Raw genomic sequence first — 23,113 nt, forward strand, 5'->3', positions numbered from 1 at the left:
ACGTGTTCTCACTCATAAGTGGACCCTTACATCTAGCATAACTCTACAAGAAAGGGACTGACAGTAGTAGGACACTATCAGGTGGGGCGGGGGGAGTACATAGCATCAATAAGGGTGCCTGATCCCAAACCAGACGAAGTGAGTTTCAATGGAAGGCCCAAACTTCACCTGTACACAAACCACTTATGTGCCAAATCCTGACATGTACTTCACATCTTTAAATAAAATTTTTTTTAAAGTTTACTATTTAAGCCAGAAAAACCTTACGACTCAATTCCATCTCAAAACATCTTGGACTATAGGAGTAGTCCAAATAGTGGCATCCATGCAATACCATGCCTGTATGATATAAGGAAAATTGTTGGGATTCTCTGTCCCAGAAGGCAATTCCAGTGCTCTTTCAACATAATGATTTTCTACTAGTAGGTATAAATCCCACTAGAAAATCATTATGATATATGGGGCAATTTCTCTCCAGGTGTTCATTTTTTAAATACAAAGTTCTCAGAAGAGCAACTCTGAGGCTATGACAAGTTTACTCTTGTGGTAGAAACTCTCACTTATAGAGCTAATTTCTAACTCAGAAGTTACAAGTCCACTTTTGAAATTCTTTGGACCACATGTATTTCAGAACTCAGAATGGTCAGACTTGAGAAAGGCAACATGCTACTGGTATCAGACATGTCTTAACACCTCCCAGGAGGGCCTGGGGCAGCCCTGGTCATCAATATGCTAGCACGTTGGCAATGGGCCCATGAACGGTCTCACTGTGGGGGACCAACAAACTTGAAGCAGAGTCACATCTTTCAGGCCAAGTCTCTGCTGAATGAGTTGATGTCAATCATAAGAAAAGCTTCTATTTTCAGATAGTTTGAGAGTTCGGAATTGTGGGTAAGAAAAGTTGACCTTTATTAGCTATGAATGCCTTAAAGGGTGAATTACTCTCTCCCTCCTTTAACTCTGTACTGCTGTCCTGTAGCACTCTGACATTGGACAAATACAAGACAAAGCAAATGCAAAAATGCTGTTTTCCTCTTGAAAACAACAAATCCTTGACTGGGATCGGAACATAAAAAATATGCTTGCGCTTCATTTAGTTAATTGTTATCTGCAGGACAGAGAATGACTGCTTCAAAACAATTCCTGGGAAAATTCTCCATCAGGAAAGAGAAAGTTCTGCTATTAGGAATTCAGTATAAACTCTGCCTGAAGCCAGCCCTGCACAGAAATTACCAAGCAAGTTTTCTTGCTTTAATAGAGGAGAATATAAAACTGTATTTGTATTGGGAACCGAAAGGGTTATGGAACAGCAAGATTAGCACACGAGCAACAAATTGAAGCAGAAATAGTAATACTAATAGAAACACTGCCACACACTTTTATGTCATTTTGCAATTTATATAGCACTTCCACAACTACAAGCTTAGTTCATTTTTACAGCAGCCTTTTAAGGTACACATTCCATGAAAAAAGAAACTTTTCTGTTTTTTAAAATTAGATTAAAGCTGTTATTATGGGGTGTGAGCAGGACACAGCCCAGGTTTGTTTCCTTAATATAAATTGCACTCAATATCCAATATTTTTTTCATTCATTAAATCAACATCTATTATCTCATATCTGAGATGAAAGACATTGTGCCAACTGATGTGGGTCTACAAATATAAAATTAAGCATGCTCTTGGCACACATACGAACTGGTTTTGTTGCTGTCTTTCTGGGGCCGTTAAATGTTGGTGACTTTTAGGAAAATAAGGAATTATAACTCTGACATGAGCAAAGAATCATTTCTCTAGAAAGTCCCTTCCTTTGTCCTTTCTTCTGTGCCCACTAAAAAAGTTCCCCAGGAGTGAGGAATCCCAGGTCTAGAGACATATAGCAGACTGGTTCTCAGACTCCAGTGTGTCCTAGAACCACTGATAGAATTTATTACAGATACAGAAACCCGAGTCCTATACACAGAGCAAAATTTTGTATCTGTGGAGCAAGGTGCAGGCATTTGTATTTTTAGCAAACTTCACAGATAAGATTGATCCACTCCTGAATTTGAGAGCTACTATTCTAATGAAAACCTCTTTTCATCATGTCCCAAAACACTCCACAATGAAGTGTGCCTTTAAACTGGACATAATATCTTTAACCATACATAAAAATCTCCATTCTAATACATGTGCCGAAATAGCAGAGTGGAAAGTTATTGTGTTACTATCAAGAGAAAATCTTATTAATATAATCTATATTTCCTTTCAAAATCCATCGAGTGGTACATTTTATTAAACAACTTGAAACTTGAGTCTTACATTCTATTAAACAAGTATTTATTGAGCACCTAATATGAAGGGCTGTGTCAATATCTAGATCAGGTGAGTCAATTTTAAAGAGTGCATACCCTATAATTAGGCTTTTATTATCTTTAGATGATCATTCAATCGAGACCTTGAAGTTGGATTTTGATAAATTACCTGGATATGGAAGTTACCGGAGACTTCAGTAAGTGATTCAAAAATGCAAAATAATTATCACTGATGATTTTCCAATCCATGTTTTCTTCATAACAAGATTCCTCAGGGAAAGCTAAGTAGAAAGACATTTCATATATTGATTAAATTTAGTATAACAGACAAATCTAGTAAAGTGGAAATGTTAGCACAGTTCAACAGATATGGTTGAAAATGTAAAAAACAAAAGATTAGAAATCCCTTCTAACTTGCCACCTACCATTATCCTGGCTTGCTGCTTTAAGAGGGCATCCAGGGGGGAGGGGGATGGGATTAACAGTAGCAAATATCTGTCTGGGGATGGGAAAACACCTCTTATCAACAGGGTGCCTGAATGAAACGTAGTTGTACACCTAACCCTTAACTGTACCCCACAAAACCATAATAAAAAATATTGATTAATAATAAAAAAAAAAAGAGAGAGCATCCAGCCCATGGCTCAGGAGGGAGAAACCAAGCAGGTGCCCAGGGGACATGCTGACTGGAGAAGAAACAGCTTAGACATTGAAAGATAGCCAGAATCCACAGGACAGAGGACCAGAGGGGGCTGTACAAATTGAGAAAATTATCAGTGTGCTTCTCTCTATATGCAGATGAGAAATCACTGATAAACTGACACCAGGAAAAGAACCACACAAAAGAATTAAAGGTAACAATCGTGTGTGTCTAGTGATCACATCACACAGCACCAGAAACAGACTCTGTTTCCATTAGCCAGATTGAAACAATTCATACTTCATTAGGCATTGAGTGAAACATGAAAAAAAGGATCTCAGCCTGTAATCCCGCGCCTTTGGGAGGTTGAGGTGAGTGGATTGCCTGAGCCCGCGGGTTTGAGACCCGCCTAGGCAGCGAGACCTCATCTCTGCAATAAATCAAAAAATCAGCTGGGTGTGGTAGCACATGCCTGTAATTCCGGCTACTCGGAAGGCTGAGGCGGAAGAATCACCGGATCCCAGCAGGTCGAGGCTGCGGTGGCCAGGAGGGGCCACTGCACTCCAGTCTGGGTGACAGAGTGAGACTCCAACTCAAAAAAAAAGAAAAAAAGGATCTTGCTTCAGGAGTGGGAAGTATCTACAATCAGACTGAGCACTCTTCCAGTCCTGCCTAACAGATCTTAAAAACAAGACCCTAAGGAGGCAAACTGTTTCAAGCAGTTTGTTTCAAGAAGACTTAGAGCAATACAAAAATAACTAGCACAAAACAACGTTAAAATTTCTCATATTTGGAATCCAATAAAGAATGACCAGGCATGCAAAGAAGCCGGAAAATGTGACCCATCATGAAAAGAAAAACGAATCAATCAAAAAGACAGAAATGATAGGACTAGCGGGGTATTAAGCATATAACATAATATATACTATGTAGTTTACACACTCCAATTAAAAGGCAAGACTTGTAAGACTGGATAAAACAAGCTCCAACTGTATGCTGCATATAAGAAATGCACTGGAGATAATAGGACATAAATAAGTTAAATGTAAAAGGATGGAAAAGACATGCCCCCAACACTAACCAAAAGAAAACGATCAGAAAAAGTAGATTTCAGACAATAATATTATCACTTCATGATGATGAAGGTATCAATTAATTAAGAACATGTAATAATTCTAAATGTTTATGAGCATTACAACAGAGTTTTAAAACACGTGAAACAAAAACTAATAGAACTACAAGGAGAAATAGAAAATGCCACAATTGTAGTTAGAGATTTCAATGTACCTCAAGACAAAATATCAGTAAGGACATAGAAGATCTGTACAATACTATCAGACAATCCAATGCCATTGGTATTTATAGAACATTCCACCCAACAACATAATACATACTCTTTTTGAATGTACATGAAATATTTACCAAGGTAGATAAAATAAGTCTCAATCAATTTAACAGGATTAACATCATACAAAGAATGCTTGCTGACTAAAATAGAATTAAATTGGAAATCAATAACAAAAATGTATCTAGAAAATTAAATACACTTATAAATAACCCGTGGTAGAAAAAAATAAATCAAAAGGAAAATTAGAAAGTACTTTGAACTGAATGCCAATGAAAGCACAACATGCCAGTGTCTGTGGTATGCCTCTTTAAAAAAACACTCAGGGAGAAAATTACACCACTACAAAACAGTGCTCAAAGGAATCAAAGATGACACAAACAAATGGAAAAATATTCCATGCCTATGAATTGGAAGAATCAACGTTGTTAAGACGTCCATCCGACCCAAGGCAATCTACAGATTTAACGCAATACCCATTAAATTACCAGCAGCATTCTTCTCAGACCTGGAAATGGCAATACAGGAATTCATATGGAAACATAAATGACCACAGATAGCCAAAACAATCCTCAGCAAAAGAACCAAGTAGGAGATATCACACTTCCAAACTTTATTATAAGGCTACAATAATCAATACTGCCTGGTATTGGTACAAGAACAGGCATACGGACCAATGGAACAGGATAGAGATTCTAGAAGCAAAACATCAATTTCTCAACCAACGTATCTTCGACAAAGCCTCCACCATCTCCATGGGGTGAGGAGAACCTATTCGATAAATGAAGCTGGGAAAACTGGCTGACAATATGCAGAAGATTAAAACAAGACCCTTACCTATCACCATACACAAAAATCAACTCTAAATGGATCAAAGACCTAAATGTAAAACCTCAAAGTATAAGAATCTTAGAAAATGCAGGAGACACCCTTATGGAAATTGGAAATGGCAACCAATTCCTGATCAAAACCCCAAGTGCCCATGCCATAAGAGATAAGATAGACAATTGGGACCTCATCAAACTGAAACGCTTCTGCAAAGCAAAAGAAACCATCAAGAGAGCAGGAAGACAGCTCACAGACTGGGAAAAAATATTTTCCAACTGTATATCTGATAAAAGCCCAACATCTAGGATCTGTAGGGAACTCAACCATGCCAAAAAGAAAAAAACAAATGGAAAAAGATATGAATAGACACTTCTCAAAAGAAGACATACAGGCAGCCAACAGATAAATGAAAAAATGCTCAGCCTCACTGTCATCAAAGAAATGCAAATTAATTTTTTGAGTTGCTGATAATTGCCATTCTGACTGGAGTTGGGTGGTATCTCAGTGTGGTTTTGATTTGCATCTCCCTGATGATTAGTGAGGTTGAGCATTTCTTCATATGTTTGTTGGCTGCTCGGATGTCTTCTTTTGTGAAGTGTCTGTTCATATCTTTTGCCCATTTGATAATGGGGTTGTTTGTTTTTTTCTTTTCAGCACATTTGAGTTCCTTGTAGATCCAGGATGTTAAGCCTTTGTCAGACCTGGAGTTGGCAAATACTTTTTCCCAGTCTGTAGGCTGTCTCCCTGCTCTCTTGATGGTTTCTTTGACTTTGCAGAAGCTGGTCAGTTTAATAAGGTCCCACCTGTCTATCTTCTCTCTTATGACCTGTGGGTTTCGGTTTTTGTTCAGGAAATTGATGCCAGTTCCGATTTCCATGAGGGTATTTCCTTCCTTTTCTAAGGTTCTTATGGTTTGAGGTTTTACATTTAGGTCTCTGATCCATTTGGAGTTAACCTTTGTGCATGGGGATAGATAGGGGTCCTGTTTCAATCTTCTGCATGTGGTCAGCCAGTATTCCCAGCACCATTTACTGAATAGGTTCCCCTCTCCCCAGTGGTAGGTGGTGGGGGCTTTGTCAAAGACGAGTTGGTTGAGAAATTGAGGTTTAGCTTCTGGAATCTCAATTCTATTCCATTGATCTATATGCCTGTTCCTGTACCAATACCAAGCTGTTTTGATGATTGTAGCTTTATAGTAAAGTTTGAAGTCTGAATAACAGCTGCTGGAGAGGGTGTGGTGAAAAGGGAACACTTCTACACTGTTGGCGGGAGTGTAACTAGTGCAACCTCTGTGGAAAGCAGTGTGGCGATTCCTAAAAGCTCTAAAAATCGACCTTCCATATGACCCCGCAATCCCCCTACTGGGAATATACCCTGAAGACCTCAAATCACTCTATAAAAAAGATACCTGCACACGTATGTTTATCGCAGCATTGTTCACAATAGCAAGAACCTGGAAACAACCATGCTGCCCATCAAAAGAGGACTGGATTAAAAAAATGTGGTACATATACACAATGGAATACTACGCAGCCATAAAAAAGAATAAAAGCATGAATTTCGCAGCAACCTGGATGGAACTAGAGTCTATAATACTGAGTGACCTCTCACAGAAACAAAGATCTGAGTATCACATGTTCTCACTCATATAATGGACCTTGAACATCCAATGTAATACTATAAGAAAATGACTGACGGTACTGGGAAACTATGAGGGGGAGGGGGATGAGATTAACAGTCGCAAATGTCTGTCTGGGGATGGGGAAACACCTCTTATCAACAGGGTGCCTGAATGAAACGTAATTGTACACCTAACCCTTAACTGTACCCCACAAAATCATAATAAAAAATATTGATTAAAAATTTTTAAAAAATTTTAAATTTAAAAAAAAAATGCAAATTAAAACCATACTGAAGGCCAGGCACAGTGGCTCAAGCTGTAATCCCAGTACTTTGGGAAGCTTAGGCAAGAGGATTGCCTGAGACCAGAGGTTTGAGGCCAGCCTGGGCAACTTGGTGAGACTTCATCTCTACAATAAATCAAAAAAATTAGCCGGGCATGGTACCACGTGCCTGTAGTTCCAGCTACTTGGAAGGCTGAGGCAGAAGGTACACCTGAGCCCAGCAGGTCGATGTTGGGGTGGCTGTGAGCGTGCCACTGCACTCCAGTCTGGATGATGGAGTAAGATTCCAATTCAAAAAAAAAAAAAACATACCACACTGAGATACCACCTAACTCCAGTCAGGATGGCCATCATCAATAACACAAAAAAACAACAGATGCTGGAGAGGATGAGGAGAAAAGGGAACACTTCTACACTGTTGCTAGGAAGGTAAATTGGTACAACCTCTGTGGAAAACAGTTTGGCAATTCCTAAAAGATCTAAAAATCGACCTTACATATGACCCTGCAATCCCCCTTCTGGGAATATACATGAAGGAACTAAAATCACTCTATAAAAAAGATACTTGTACACACATGTTTATTGCAGCATTATTCACAATAGCAAAAACATGGAACCAATCATGCGTCCCATTAAAAGAGGTCTGAATTTTAAAATATGGTACATATATACAATGGAATATTATGCAGCCATAAAGAAGGACAAAATTATGAACTTTGCAGCAACTTGGATGGACTTAGAGTATATAAAACTGAGTGATCTATCACAGAAATAAAGAACTGAGTACCACATGTTCTCACTCATAAGTGGACCTTGAACAATTATCACAATACTATAAGAAAGGGCTTGGCAGTCATGGGAAACTGCCAGAGGAGTAGGGGGAGCACACCTCATCAACAAGAGTAAATGCATAATGAACATTTGTGTATCTAGCCCTGAATTGTATCCCACATCCTTAAAATTAAAAAATTACAATAAATAAATAAAAGCAAACAGTCTCAAACCGATAACCTCAGCTCCCATGGAAAGAAACTAGAAACAAAGAGTCAGATAAACCCTAAGTAGAAGAAAGGAAGAAAAAAATCAGAGTAAAATCAAGGAAGTAGAAAAAAAGAAACATTATAGGGACAAAACTCTGCTCCTGAATGACATTGCTAAGAAGAATGAGAAGACAATCCAGAGGCTGGGGGGAAATATTTGTAAAGCACATGTCTGATAAAGAGTTTGTATCCTGAATATATAAGAAAATTTTCAACTAAGTAATAAAGAAACAACCCAATTTAAAAAGAGGAGAAAAAGATTTGAATACACAATTCATGAATAAGGATGCAGATGGCATATAAGATCATGAAAAAAATAGATGTTCAAAATCATTACACAGAAATGCAAATTAGATCCATAATGACATACCACTATGCTTAGGTATTAAATGCCTAAAGTTAATGATACTGACCACACCAAGTGTTGGTGAGGACATGTAGGTATAGGAAATCCCAAGCACTGCTGATGGGAGTGAAAGTGGTACAGTGACTTTGAAAAACAGTGTGTTATTTTCTTAGAAAGTTAAATACATGCCTCCCAAATAACCAAGACATTTTGTTTTTTGGAGAAAAGAAAGCATATTTCCAAACAAGACTTGCACATGAATGTACAGAACAGCTTTATTTGTAGTAGTCCAAAGCAGTAAAGAAACTAGCTGAGAACTGTGTGAATGGACAGACAAACTACAATACATCAGTATAACAGAATCATACTCAGTGATAAACGGAATGAACATGCTACAACATGAATGAATCTCAACCTAATTAATGCTAATTAATTATATTAAGTAAAATACGGCAGGCAAAAAAGCACACACTGTATAATTCCACTTATAAAATTTCTAGAAAATGAAAAGTCCAAGTGACAGAAAGCAAATCAGTAGTTGCCTAGGGACCAGGCGGGGTCTGGAATTGACAGTCAAGAGGAACTATGAAGAACAGGAGGAAGTTTTGGGAGTGATTAAGGTATTCACTATCTTAATTTTGATGACAGTTTTATGGATCTATACACATGTCAACATTTATCAAACTTAAATCGGTATGATTTATTGTATGTAAATTACATTTCAATAAAACTGTTTTTTAAAAAGAGAGAATTTATAATCCCAGTCAAGTCATTTAATCTCTTTAGGGCCTATTTTGAAAGCAACATTGAATAAAGCTTGTACCCAGTATACTTCACTTAGTTTTCATTGAAATAGAGTGACTTATGTGTATAAAATTTTAAAAGTGTTTAAGGAAAAAGGAAAAGGTGGAAGCGATCATGAAAACTAGCACAAATGTGTGTGTGTGATTAACATCAATAGGAAAAAGATGAATGCTACCAGAAAGTCCAGCAGTATCAAAGAGCTTTTTACAACAAATTTCATAAATAAAATATTCCATAGTAAATTCCCTTGCTATTGTTTGTGATGTATCATAATTCTGCCACTCATTTCTGTAGGGAGGAAAAGGGAACTCATATTTATTGCATAGCCCTACAATACTCTGCTAGGTATTTTACATATGCTGTTTTATTTAATCTTCATATAAGCCCAGTAATGTATACCATGTGAGTTTTATTTTACCAAAGATAAAGCTAATTAAGATAATATGCTCAATAAAATCTATGTCCATCTGCTTCCAAAACCCATGCCAAAATATTAAACTGAGTCCATGGTTTATCTGCAGGATAAAACTGTAACCCATAAACTTAAATAATTACAGCATAATCTATTCACTAGAATAAATAGTGTCTCTACAATACCACATACTTAACATGCACTGTTGTTCTTATTTTGTTCTGTTTTTTTAAAGGAGAAAGAGGAAATAAGAAATGTATAAGATGAATGCATAACAACAGGCTTGTTCTGTCATCATTCACTTAAGCCAGCACTTCTCAGACTTTCCTGTACTTACAGATCATCTGAGCACCTTCTTACAATGCATATTCTGATTCACTAGGTCTGAGGTGAGGCCATAATTCTACACATCTAACAAATCCCAGATGATGCCGATGACACTGGTCCAGGGACCACACTCTGAGTAGCAAAGATATAAGCAAATAAGGTGTGCACAATCCATGCAACACAAGCCAAAGACAGCATCTGGTCTACTAACATAGTTCAGTTTTGGTTATTATTCATCTTGCCCACCCGGAGTCTCCATATATGATGATCAAACTTGTTTTATGATACACTCATTACTCAAAGCCTTCATAGTGACTCTATGTCAAGCCGTGGAATCTCAGTTAAAAGCGATCCCCACTCTCCTAAATAATATTTTAAAAAATCAGTGATCAGTAGAAGAGGTTTATGAGACGTAGAAGGTAAAAGTGCTATGTTGAACAAGGCAGAAGACTATTGTTTTCCATTTGATCTTGTCTTCAACCTCTTGAACTTGGTGTCTATATGCTCATTTGACACAAATAAAAATTAAATTATAAAAATACATGTATTTCACCCTTGAAAGCTAATCCTGACCTCTAACTCTCATTCATTCATGGTGGTCCTTCTACCTATGAGAATACAAAACAAGTTCTATCTCTAGAATACCTGGCATAAATAGTATGGCCCATGACACCCCAAGGAATGTATGCTTTGCTGTTTACTCTTTAATACATGCTTATGGAACACCTAACACACTTCATATACTGTCTTAAGCATTAACTCAATTAACATTCATAGTCTTATACCTACTTATAGATGAGAAAACTGAAGCAATTTTCCCATAAATCATGTGGCTAGTCAGTGGCAATGCCAACATTTGAAACTAATTAGTCTGACTCTAGCATTTAAGCTTTTTTACCACAACACTATGTATGTTCAGAAACACTATCAAAGCTGAACTACCAAGCCACAGGCAAAATCCTTGCTTTGTAAATCACAGGTTAGGGACATAATAGCTTTGAACTCAAATAAAGACAGTTCTCCATGTGATAGTATAGATTGTTATAATCCAACTATTCCACTAAAAACATCTAGAAAATGGGAGAAACACTTTCTAATCTCTTTGAAGGCATCAGACACCTGGTAAGGCACCAAGAATTTGTGGGGCCAAACATCCAGACAAGAGAAGATGGGAAGGAGAAAGTCCAGTATTTGAAGTCACTTTTTCCCTATGCAACTGCTATTTTCAACAGCAAAAGTGAGGGCTTAGGGGCTGGCTGAGAAAATAGGAAGAACTTGCAAACATATCACAAAACAAGGAAAGAAATTGAAATTCAGAGACAGAAAAAGAAAAAAATGCCTTCAGTAAACACCATAGTCTCAGGATAGTAGCCCAGAAGGCTATACACCCTAGTAGTAAGAGAAGACAGTAAACCACAAGTCTCAGAAAGGTTGATACCATGTTTAAAAGTGGTTCATGTCCTGGCTAAATTAAGGTGATATGCCTCTACTCCAACTGCCTGTCAGAAACAGAAATAAAGCACCTCTGACAGCCATAAATGTCACGCAGAATATCAATTTATTTCTGCATACAATGTCTGGAATGCATTAAAAAATAACGATGTATAAAAAGCAATAAGAAGTGAAAACAAAAGAGAAAAAGCTTATAATAGAAACAGACACCCACGGAATCAAGTTATTGGCGTTATCAGGCATATCATTTAACAAAAACCTTAAAAATGTAATCCAATGGAAATTCTGAAACATATTACAACTGAAATTAAGAATTCAAAAAATAAGCTCAAGAATACATTAAACACATTCTGGGGAATTAGTGAACTAGAAAATAGGTCAGAGAAAATTACCCAGATTGAACCATAGAGAGGAAAAAAAGGAGAAAAATACAGGAAAAAAAAGAATATTTGGGAAAAGTATATATGTGTATTATAATTAGTAAAAGAAAGGAATATTTAAGGAAATAATTTTCTAGAATTGTTCACATATAATAAAATAACAAATTTAAGAACAATGTTGATCTCAAGAAGGATCAATACCAAAAAAATAAAATAAAATACACCCAGGAGCATCATATAAAAACTTATGACAAGCATAATCAATAGGAAAATAAGAAATGCAGCTAGGTTGGGAAGGAGGTGAGACACATTATCTTCAAAGAGCAATGTTGCCGGGCTCAGTGGCTCAGCCTGTATTCCCGCGCCTTTGGGAGGCTGAGGTGAGTGGATTGCCTGAGCCAGCGGGTTCGAGACCCGCCTGGGCAGCGAGACCTCATCTCTACAATAAATCAAAAAATCAGCCGGGCGTGGTAGCGCGCGCCTGTAATTCCGGCTACTTGGAAGGCTGAGGCGGAAGGATCGCCGGAGCCCAGCAGGTCGAGGCTGCGGTGGCCGGGAGCGGCCACTGCACTCCAGTCTGGGCAACAGAGTGAGACTCCAACTCAAAAAAAAAAAAAAAAAAGAGAGCAATGTTATGGCTTCACAAAGACAGCAGACTTCTAAATAGGACCAGTAGGCCAGAAGACAAGAAAGATCTTCAAAGTGCTGGGGGGAAAAAAAATGTCATCCAAGAATTCCATAATCAGCAAAATTGTTCCTCAAAAACAAAGATTTTCATACTATGCTAAGTAAAAGAAATAAGACACCAGAGACCACATATTGTACAATTCTGTTTACATGAAATGTCCAGCAAAGACAAATCTAGGAGGACAAAAAGTAGATTCGTGGTTGCCAGGAACTGGACATGAGAATTGCAAATTACTGTAAATGGGCGTGAAGGGCCTTTTAGGATGATGGGAAAGTCCTAAAATTGGATTGTGGAGATGCTTTCACAACTGTGGAATTTTACTAAAAAATCATCGAATTGTACACAGAAGTTACACCCCCCCCCAAAAAAAAAAATATATCTGTGAAAAAAACTATGGTGGTCAGTGATACCAGCAGGAGGGTGAATTAGAAAACTCGAGGTCTTTGCTCTCCCATGGAAACACCAAATAAGCAATAATATAGGAATGAAAATAGCTTTGTGAGGACTTGATAAACCAGTTAAGAAGCTCCAGCAACCAAATGAATCCCTAGCACGCTAAGAAAATGTCACACTTAGTGAGAAATTTTGTGACATTTTGCTCTCTCTCTCCTCATCCCTTTCATAGCACAACATGGCACTGTCAGGGAGAAATTTCCCAATACCATGTTCCCTCAGAAGAGAAGAAAAGGAATCAAACTTGCTGGCAATGTTCTGGCTGGTCTGAGGGCTGTCAAACAAACTGTTTTCAGTATCACCTGACTCAGAGCACTGATGGAAACTGTAGCATGGTTTGGAGGCCAGGTTGGAGACCACTGATAGGAGTAGCAGAAACTGTGGCACATTAAAGCTACAGGGGGTCTACAGACCCATAGGTGCTTGAGTAAATGATGATAGGCACAGGAATATAATAGAAACTCAAAGCTTTTGAACAGAAGCAAGAGACTCTAAAGAATAAAACACTTTAAAGCAGCAATATAGGTGAGGAACTAGTATGAAAGTACACACCCAGACTCAGGAGAGACACTTCCTCAGAAAAGCTTGAACGGACCCTGAACCTTTAAGACAGGTTGATTAACATGGACTGTTTCTGAGTTGTGTTCGTTGCAATAAACGAGTAATCTAGTAAATAAACTATTTTTCTGAGTTCTGTGAGCTATATTGCAAATTACTGAACAAGAGGAGGGGATCACGAGAATTCTGATTTATGGCCAGTTGGTCAGAAGTCAAAAGGGAGGTCCAGACTTGGGGCTGGCATTGGAAGTGGGGGCAGTCTTGAGGGACTGAGCCCTTAAACTGTAGGATCTGATACTAACTCCAGATAGATAGTGCCGTAACTGAATTGAGTTGCTAGATACCCAATAAGTAGAGAACCAGAGAATTGCTTGTTGTGGGGAAAAAAAAAAAAACCCACACATTTGATCACAGAAATGTTGAGTACAGAGTGTGCATCTAGAGAAAAACAGTTTGTGTTTTCCTATATGGGAGCACACTCTGCATGGGGTATTTTTCCCAGTATGTGGGGTAGACTTCATGCCAAGTCAAGTGAGAAGGCTCACAGCGGTAAATCTGAACTCTTGTGGGTAGGGTCAAGATTAGTCTGCATATGTGAATATTTATCATCGAAAACAAGGCAGTTTTGTGAGTAAAATCAGTCACTATTAGAAACTGTGCAGAGACAACCTGGCCTTCTGGTAAGTCTTGTCATAATTGATGGGAAAAATTATATGAAGTAATCACAGTGGCAAATTGTACTTAGAGAAGGCCCTGTTTTAAGCATCCCTTTATTAAAATAGGATAGTCTTTTAGGAAGTCATATTACCTCACTAAATGGGGTAACACTTTTTCTTCCGTAGATAAGGTTCCTGACTTACCAGATCGACTGCTGTGGAAACGCTCATGCATATTTACGTATCGAGCCACTTCACAAGTCTTCCTGATAAACCCTGTGAAGGCGTTCCAGTAATATGTTTGTTCCAGGAAAAACTGTGCTTTTTCAAGTGTATGAAATATCCTGCAGTCATAAAGAATCCAGAGAAAACTAAAAGTTAAAAATGATTCTCATATAACAGATCATTATACATTTGTTTAAATATAAATACATGCAAATACCTGGCAGTCACATATATAAAGAATTAGAATCTTTGAAATAGCTATTTTAATTGTTATCTATTAGTTTACAAATTCCTCTACCCAGATTTGAAAAATTAGGAAAAGTCATTTATGGAAATACATAAAATATAAGAGTAAATCAAGAGAAAAAAATAAAGATCATAATATGAAGTGAACTTTGAGGTTAAGAAAAATACATTCCCTATTTGATATATTTAACTATGAACTTCCTAGGAGCCAAGGAAAGTAGACATTGATCACACATACAACTCACAGAGTAATAAAATAAAAAAACAAGGCAATTTTTCTGGAGAATTACAGCTCCCAAGAGAAATCTCCTACTAGTAGTTAATGTGAGAATTCTGAGTAATGCAATATACAAGAACCTCAATCACATGCACACCCTGGACTAAACAGGGATCTTAGATTGCTACATAAAGTCAGAGTCTCACTCTGCTGCACAGGCTAGAGACAGTGTCATGATCATGGCTCTCTGAAGCCTCAACCTCCTTGGCTCAGACGATCCTTCCACCTCAGTCTCCCAAGTAGCTGGGATTACAGGTGCGTGCCGCTATGACAGGCTAAATTTTTCAAATTTTTTATAGAGACAAGGCCTTGCTATGTTGCCCAAACTGTTCTCAAACCCTGGAGCTCAAGCGATCTTCCCACCTTGGCCTCAGAAAGTGTTGGAATTACAGGTATGGGTCACCACAGCTGGCCTCTGTTTAAAATTTATTGTTGTTAGATGCCTTCCAATAGTACAAATAGATTAACCTTTTTCAAAATAAATGGAACATAGTTCTAGTCGTCATCAGAAATATAATCTACTATGTTAATGTATCATTTTGAGTAGAAGGAGGCAGTTGAAATCATTTCAATGTCCAATTGTTGAGAAGTTTTCCATAAAACATGTACTTACACTGCAGAGGCAAGTTGGTGTTTACAGTCACCAGAAAAGATACCACTCCCGGATGAGGCATTAGCTCCCAGCCGCTGGAAGAGCCGAGTACAGGAAAAGCTGGCTTCTGACAGCTGTGTCCCCACTTCCCGCCAGTCCAAAACTTCTTCAGGTATTAAAACTGGCATATCTGTGTGCCCAGTAATGACCTCTTGCAAAATATGTTCCTTAACAGGAAAAAAATATATATATTGCTTCTAATAAACAAAGTAATTCAAATATGGATATTTGAGCAACAGCCTTTTCCTAGTCTCACTTGACAAGGGATCCATTTGAACTGTGCCCTATAGGACAGTGATCACCTAAGTAACAGTTCTAGACTGGAAACTTTACTCCTCTTCTAGAAAATAGACCCCAAAGTAAAGACTTATTTAATAACAAAGTAGGATGGGGGACCCAAGTGTCATAGCCATCTGTGTTAGCCAGTCTCCCCATATGACTGCAATTAACCAGACCGCTTAATAGTCTCACTCCCAGCAACTCCCTTCCATAATTTCTCTAGGTTGGCCTCTGACTCTCATGAACCCATAAAATGCAGGAGGTGTAACTCGTGCCAGTTCTGGGGAGTGTCGGCTCCTATGTTTCCTCCCTTCTTGCCTGTTTTAGGTTTCTCTGGACATCCATGTAAGAAGTCTGACTACCCTGCTGTGGGATCACACAGAGAGGCTACCTAGAGAAAACAGGCCCTGAGACTCAAGAGGAAAATAAGAGGCTCTCCTCAGTGTCCAGCTGAGCAGACTCCAGCTTCGGCTGCTATCTGACTGCAAGTACGTCAGTGTTGCCCAACCCGGTAAGATTGTCAGAAGAAATGCCCAGCTGATCCCAGTCAACCCACAGTCATGAGAGCTAATAGAATGTGTTTGGTTTTAAAGGGGGGTGGGGCTCATTAGTGATAGGTAACCTAAGTATTATCTAGAAGTCTATCTCTGAGATGTGTAACCTGTGAATATACTCAGCACCAGCAGAAGATCCTGCTGAGTCCCTGCTCTGTGCAGGGCTATAAGTTAGGCTTTATCAATACAACAAGATTTGGAATGGGCTTTCTGCCAGAAGAGAACTTACACCCAGAAGCAAGACAGCTATGCACAGATAGGTAGTGGATTTTTGTGCCTGCATGCCTTCATATACACTTTTTACCTGCCTATCATCCTCTCCTGATTTCTCTGTGCTTCCAAACCTCACACCCCATTTAAGCCTCATTGGTGTATTTAGGAAGACTTCTAGATGCTAAGCTCCTAGGCACTTGTGTTGTCTGCTTTTCTAAGGCAAGATAGTGTCTTTTTCATGTTTGTATGCCTTTTGACGTATCATAACACAGAAAGTAAATGCTAAGAAAGTGCTGATTGAATTGAATTATGTACACCATCCAATTATTATCTTAATGTTTGTTTTGCTGTGACATCATTTATATTTTACAAGTTTCATGATTTCAGTGGTCTTATGGTATATAAGGAAGAAGATTTAACAATGAAATAGATAATTTGGAAAGAAAGAAAATGAACTACAAAGATATGATTATTATAATTTCTAATAATCAGTAAAAAAGATAAGGGCTGAACTTGACAAAATTATCTTTCCAAACAAATTGCTCAACATTCTGCAGTCCCCGTCGAATGATCAGCAAAGGTAGCTCCTGTCCTTGGCACTGACATGAGAAGAGCATGATTTTTAAAGCCTGTGATGAAGGCCTCAAGACATGGCATGGGTCCTGCAGTTGAAGAGCCATTCACTGACTGGCTCTATCAGCAGACATGTACTGGACACCAGAACCATGACAAGAGAAGCAGAAGTTGTGGCACCATCTGATGCCACCACATTGCAGAACTCTGCATTTTCACATTCCTGTGTTCATCCTCCCAACAGTGTGTGAAAGTAAACCGAGATAGAGTTTTCTCAGCACCCAGAGAGGAACAGATCCTGCAGCGTGCCCCAGGAGTCTCCAAAGGAGTGGTAATAACCACATAGAGCAAAGAAAAAAGAAAAAAAAAATCCACCGACCTGGGCTGGAACTGGCCAGTCTCTCTCCTGTTCCACACAGTCCACCACAGCCTCTGAACACAGTGGAGAATGTGATTGATGGGAATTTAGGAGTTCTGTGCTCCTGAATGAACTTGTAGGGCTCCCTGGGCCTCGTGGGGCCCTAGCCACTCACAGTAAACTGCTTCCCCACAGCCATGCTCTGCCAGGGAGTGGTGCAGGAAAAAGTCTTGAGTGGTGCCAGTTGCCATTTTCTAGAAACTTAACCCTAGCAGGGAGGAGCAGTTACTTTCTAGTCAGCTTGGAACAGGTCCCAAGGGCAAACTCCAAAAACTATAGAATACATATTTTTCTCATCAGTGCATTCTTCAAGACAGACATATGAAAGACCACAAATCAAGTCTCAATAAATTCAAAAAAATAGAAATCATATCAAGCACCACCTCAGACCACAGTTGAATAAAACTAGATTAACTTCAAGACCTCATGAAACCAAACAAAGTTACGGAAGTTAAACAATTTGCTCCTGAATGATCCTTGGGTCAACAATGAAATCAAGATGAAAATATAAAAATTCAAGCCGGGCTCGGTGGCTCAGCCTGTAATCCCGCGCCTTTGGGAGGCTGAGGTGAGTGGATTGCCTGAGCCAGCGGGTTCGAGACCCCTGGGCAGGCGAGACCTCATCTCTACAATAAAATCAAAAAATTAGCCAGGCGTGGTAGCGCACGCCTGTAAATCCGGCTACTCGGAAGGCTGAGGCGGAAGGATCGCCAGAGCCCAGCAGGCGAGCCTGTGGTGGCCGGGAGCAGCCACTGCACTCCAGTCTGGGCGACAGAGTGAGACTCCAACTCAAAAACAAAAAACAAAAAGAAAAAGAAAATATAAAAATTCTTTGAAATGAATGACAACAATGAAACAAGTTATCAAAAACTCTGGGACAGAGTCACTGCTGTGCTCAGAAGAAAATGTATAGCACTTAAGGCCTATATTAATAAGACCAAAAGATCACACATTGACAACCACACATACCTTGAGGAACTAGAAAAACATGAATAAACCAAACCAAAGCTAGCAAAAGAAAATGAATAACAAAGATCAGAGTAGAACTAAATGAAATTGAAATAAAAAACAATACAAGGAATCAATGAAACAAAAAGTTGGTTCTTTGAAAAGATAAATGAAATTGATAGAACACTAGCTAGATTAATTAAGAAACAAAGAGAGAAGACTCACATTATTTTAATCAAAAATGAAAAAGGAGACTTTCCAACTGATTCAATGGAAATTCAAAAGTCCATCAAGGACAATTACAAACACCTCTATGCAAACAAACTAGACAATCTAGAGGAAATGGATATATTCTTGGAAACATAACCCCCCCCCAACCTTGAATCAGGAAGAAATAGAAACCCTGAAAAGACTAATAACAAGTAGCAAGATCGAAAAAATAATTAGAAGTCTCCCGACAACAACAAAAAGTCTAGGACCTGATGGACTCACAATTAAACTCTACCAGACATTCAAAGAATGGGTACCAATTTTACTGAAGCTATTTCACAAGATTGAAAAGAAGGGAATCCTCCCTAACTCATTCTACAAGGCCAGTATCACTCTGAACGACAGGAAAAGACACAACAAAAAAAGAAAACTACACATCAATATTCCTTATGAATACAGATGCAAAAATCCTCAACAAAATACTAGCAAACAAAATTTAACAACACATACGAAAACAATACACCACAGCCAAATGGGTTTTTTCTCAGGGATTCAAGGGTGGTTTAACATATGAAGTCAATAAATGTGATTCACGGTATAAACAGAATTAAAACCAAAAATTATATGATCATTTCCATAGATGCAGAAGAAGTACTTGATAAAATCTAGCATCCCTTCATAATAAATACCTTCAGCAAAACAGGCACAGAAGGAATACTTCTCAAAATAATAAAAGCTATATATGACAAACCCACAGCCAAAGTCATCCTGAACAGAGAGTAGCTGAACACATTTCCCCCTCAGTACTGGAACAAGGCAAGGATGCACACTTTTACCACTACTATTCAACATAGTACTGGAAGTCCTAGCCAGAACAATCAGACAAGAAAAAGAAATAAAGTGTATACAAATTGGAAAAAATCAAATAATCGCTACAGGCTGATGAAATGATCTTCTACCTAGAGACCCCTAAAAACCCCTCCAAAAGACTCCTGGACTTGATAAATGAATTTGGTAAAGTTTCAGGATACAAAAATCAACACACACAAATCAGTAGCATTGTTATACACCAATAGAGACCAAGCTGAGAATCAAATCAAGAACTCAATTCCGGCCGGGTTCAGTGGCTCAGCCTGTAATCCCAGCACTTTGGGAGGCCGAGGTGAGGGGATTGCCTGAACCCGCAGGTTCGAGGCCAGTTCGGGCAACTTGGCGAGACCTCATCTCTACAATAAATCAAAAATTAGCCAGGCGTGGTAGCACACACCTATAGTTCCAGCTACTTGGAAGGCTGAGGCAGAAGAATCGCTGGAGCCCAGCAGGTCGAGGCTGCAGTGGCCAGGAGCGGCCACTGCACTCCAGTCTGGGTGACAGAGTGAGACTCCAACTCAAAAAAAAAAAAAAAAGAACTCAATTCCACTTACAGGAGAAGCCAAAACTCTGATAAAATTACAGAGGATACGAACAAAGGGAGAAACATCCCATGCTCATGGATTGAAGAATCCACATTATTAAAATGATCTTATTACCCAAGGTAATCCAGAGATTCAATGCAATCCCTATCAAACTACCAATGTCATTTTTCACAGAATTAGCAAAAACAATACTAAATTTCATATGAAACCAAAAAAGAGTCAGAATAGTCAACGCAGTCCTAAGCAAAAAGAACAAAGCTGGAGGCATCACATTAGCTGACTTCAAACTCTACTACAAAGCTGTAATAACCAAAACAGCAGGTATATCCCTGAATCTAAAATTTTAAAAAAACTCACACAGAACCAAATAAAGCCTATGAGCACTAAAAGCTACAATTTTGCATTAATTGACTGATCATCAAAGATATTCCTATACTTTTCTTATCATATTCAGCCAAAACTGAAGCAGGTCAAGGAACCAGGAAGTCTGAGAAGCAGAAGTGTCACAGCTTGAAAGTTTGAGGTACTCTCAGGGAATGTCAAGTAGGTTTTGGCTAGCAGGTAGCACACAATCCCTAAAGCTATCAGCCTGGAGGGATGGTTGTGTGCGGCAGTTAGGATTCAGTAGGCCAGTTTCCTATAAGTGGATAGACTGGTATCAACACGTGCAGCACCCAAATTCCAGCTTAATTACTAGTGTCTTTGGTGAATTTAACCTTAAAAATGAGCCTATTGGTGCTCTTGGAAGAGATCAGATGGTAAAATACTTACAGCAGCCTCTACTGAATTGAGAAGCTTGTTTAAAACACTGGTCTCGGTGGAGGAGTTAGGATGGCATAACAGTTCCCTGAGGTCATCCCAGATGCCAGAGTTTCTAGGGGGTAGGATGCCCACCTTCTCAGACAAGTGGTCCCTCAGGCAGAAAGTAGTAGCATTCTTCTTCAACATCTAAAATATTAATAAAGATGGAAAAGCATAGCATTTAGAGATGCTTAGCCTCTCAATGACCTCAAGAATTGAAAATAAGAAATTTTTTAAAAAACATAACATAAAAGTTTTTTGAAAACTTGCCTATTGTTCTATTTGGTTGGCATGATTCACAACAGGAGTAAAACTAAATATTGTATAAGCTTCTTGAATGTTTTATAAAAATTGCTTATTTATAATCCTTTGCTGGGCTTTACCTGCATTAACTCCCAGAAAAACATGTCCTTTTCCAGTTTCAATTGGTCAAGTCCAACCCATTTGGAACCATTAGCTGATGTCTCCATGTGAAAAAGGATTTCTGCAAGATAGACAAATTGGTAGGCTACTCCAAGCTTGAGTTCTACACATGGCCATGAGTCAATAAACTGGATTCCAAAAACATGCATTTCAGTAAATTTGACCTGTTGTCATGCATGTTATTATCTTCCTTAGAGAGGACAACAAACAAAGTCACTGGAATACTATTTTATCCTTTCTGAAAGCTCAGGAGCATGAGTTCTTAGTTACAGAAGGGTTTTGGTAACATCTCTCCTCATTTTTTTTTCTCTCCTCCTTGAGAAGATAAAAAAGCTCCTGCCTACCCGGCAAAGTGCAAACCTGACTTCCTCAGAAGGGGGCAGAAAAAACAATGCCCACCACAGTCAATGAAGTTCAAAGAAGAGCATTCTGCAAACCTAGGAAGAACATGCTCTCCCTTTCACATGCCAAGGAGCAGAGGGAAAGGAAACAGAATATGAAAGATGTACTCATTCACAATGCCATCTGGTTCCTTTTCAGCCTGAGAACCATGGATGCTGGTATGAAAGTGAAAGCCAAACCCCAGTCCCAGGACACCACCTGTCACAGGCCACACTGTGGGCTTATGGCCAGCAGAAGGATGCACTCTTCACTGTGCCAGAACTGTTTATTCAGACTTAGTCTGCTATATTTGAAATGTCCTGCAAGGCATCAAAGTATAAATATGTACAACACTAGCAAACTTATCTCCAAACTTTACAATGTTGTCCGACAGTTTCAAGTCCATTTTCCAATAAATTTCATGTTTGCTCTTAGTGAGTCAGTGACAAATAACACCAGAGCTGGTTTACCTTGGACAAAATGTAAATTCTGAGCTATTGAATTCCTGAGAGCACCATCAAGTTGAAGCAATCTCTTCATAGCCGGCCACTGGGGCAGATTGTGCAGCACGCTTTGCAATTTCCGCAGATGTCGTAATCTGAGGGCAAAAATAAATAAATGAAATGAAATGGAAAACAGTTCAGTATGCCAACTAGGGAAATAAAAATTCCATTCAGAGGAAAATATTCCACTGCTTTGGGAAGTGTGTTCATAGACTGAAAATCTCATTTCATTGTATAACCAGGTTCTTGACAAATTGCATTGTTTGAATCAACTGATTTGGAGATTCTTTTGGTATTAAGTATGGATTAAACATTCTCTATTCCCCCAAACCAAAAAGCAAATTCCTAATCATGTGTTTAAAAGGTTAGGGATAGAATCAAGTTCCAAGTGAGATTTTAAAACATTTTTCTTGAAACCTACAGTCAACGAGACATAGAAAAATATTTTGAGAAAAAATTCAAATATAAAGACAGTGTGTGGTGGAACACAGGGCTTATCAAAGTGGTCCAAACTAGGGAAACTAGCAATGTGTGTGAGATTCTCCAAGATCAAAGGAAGGATGGCCAGCCAGGCAGCTTGACACTACAGTCCCTGGGGCATTCGGCTAACAGGGTCCAGACATGGTGAAGACATGGAGAAGGTAGCCTAGAAGAGACGCTGGAAAGATAATGATTTTGAAAATGAGAGGAAACTGAAATCAGAGTAAATGTAGCAGAATGAGGATCAAGATGCAGTCAGATGGCAGGAGCAGAACTGCACCAGCAGGGGAGTTCAGGCTTTCTGAGTCTTCGTGTAAGCTCATGGAACTCTTATCATGAAAATAATGCAAGCTAAGAGGAGAGACAAAGAAAGAGAAGTGACTACGTGGAG

General features: G+C 38.7%; 1 protein-coding gene across 1 annotated transcript in view; it reads right to left on the reverse strand.

Annotated features, from left to right (window-relative positions):
- Positions 1-23,113, reverse strand: part of ABCA13 (ATP binding cassette subfamily A member 13) — a gene marked incomplete at its 3' end in the record, with an annotated part of 147,999 nt that overhangs the window by 43,018 nt on the left and 81,868 nt on the right. Inside the window, exons 11-16 of the mRNA XM_008051823.1 lie at positions 22,210-22,337; positions 21,319-21,419; positions 20,906-21,082; positions 15,486-15,691; positions 14,329-14,468; positions 2,461-2,572 (exon numbers count right to left, since the gene is read on the reverse strand). Coding sequence (XP_008050014.1) covers positions 2,461-2,572; positions 14,329-14,468; positions 15,486-15,691; positions 20,906-21,082; positions 21,319-21,419; positions 22,210-22,337 — 864 coding nt within the window. The remainder of the gene's footprint in view (positions 1-2,460; positions 2,573-14,328; positions 14,469-15,485; positions 15,692-20,905; positions 21,083-21,318; positions 21,420-22,209; positions 22,338-23,113) is intronic.

Source organism: Carlito syrichta, unplaced genomic scaffold (genome assembly GCF_000164805.1).
Source record: "Carlito syrichta isolate Samal-C Ts95f unplaced genomic scaffold, Tarsius_syrichta-2.0.1 Scaffold236645, whole genome shotgun sequence".
NCBI classification, from domain to species: domain Eukaryota; kingdom Metazoa; phylum Chordata; class Mammalia; order Primates; family Tarsiidae; genus Carlito; species Carlito syrichta.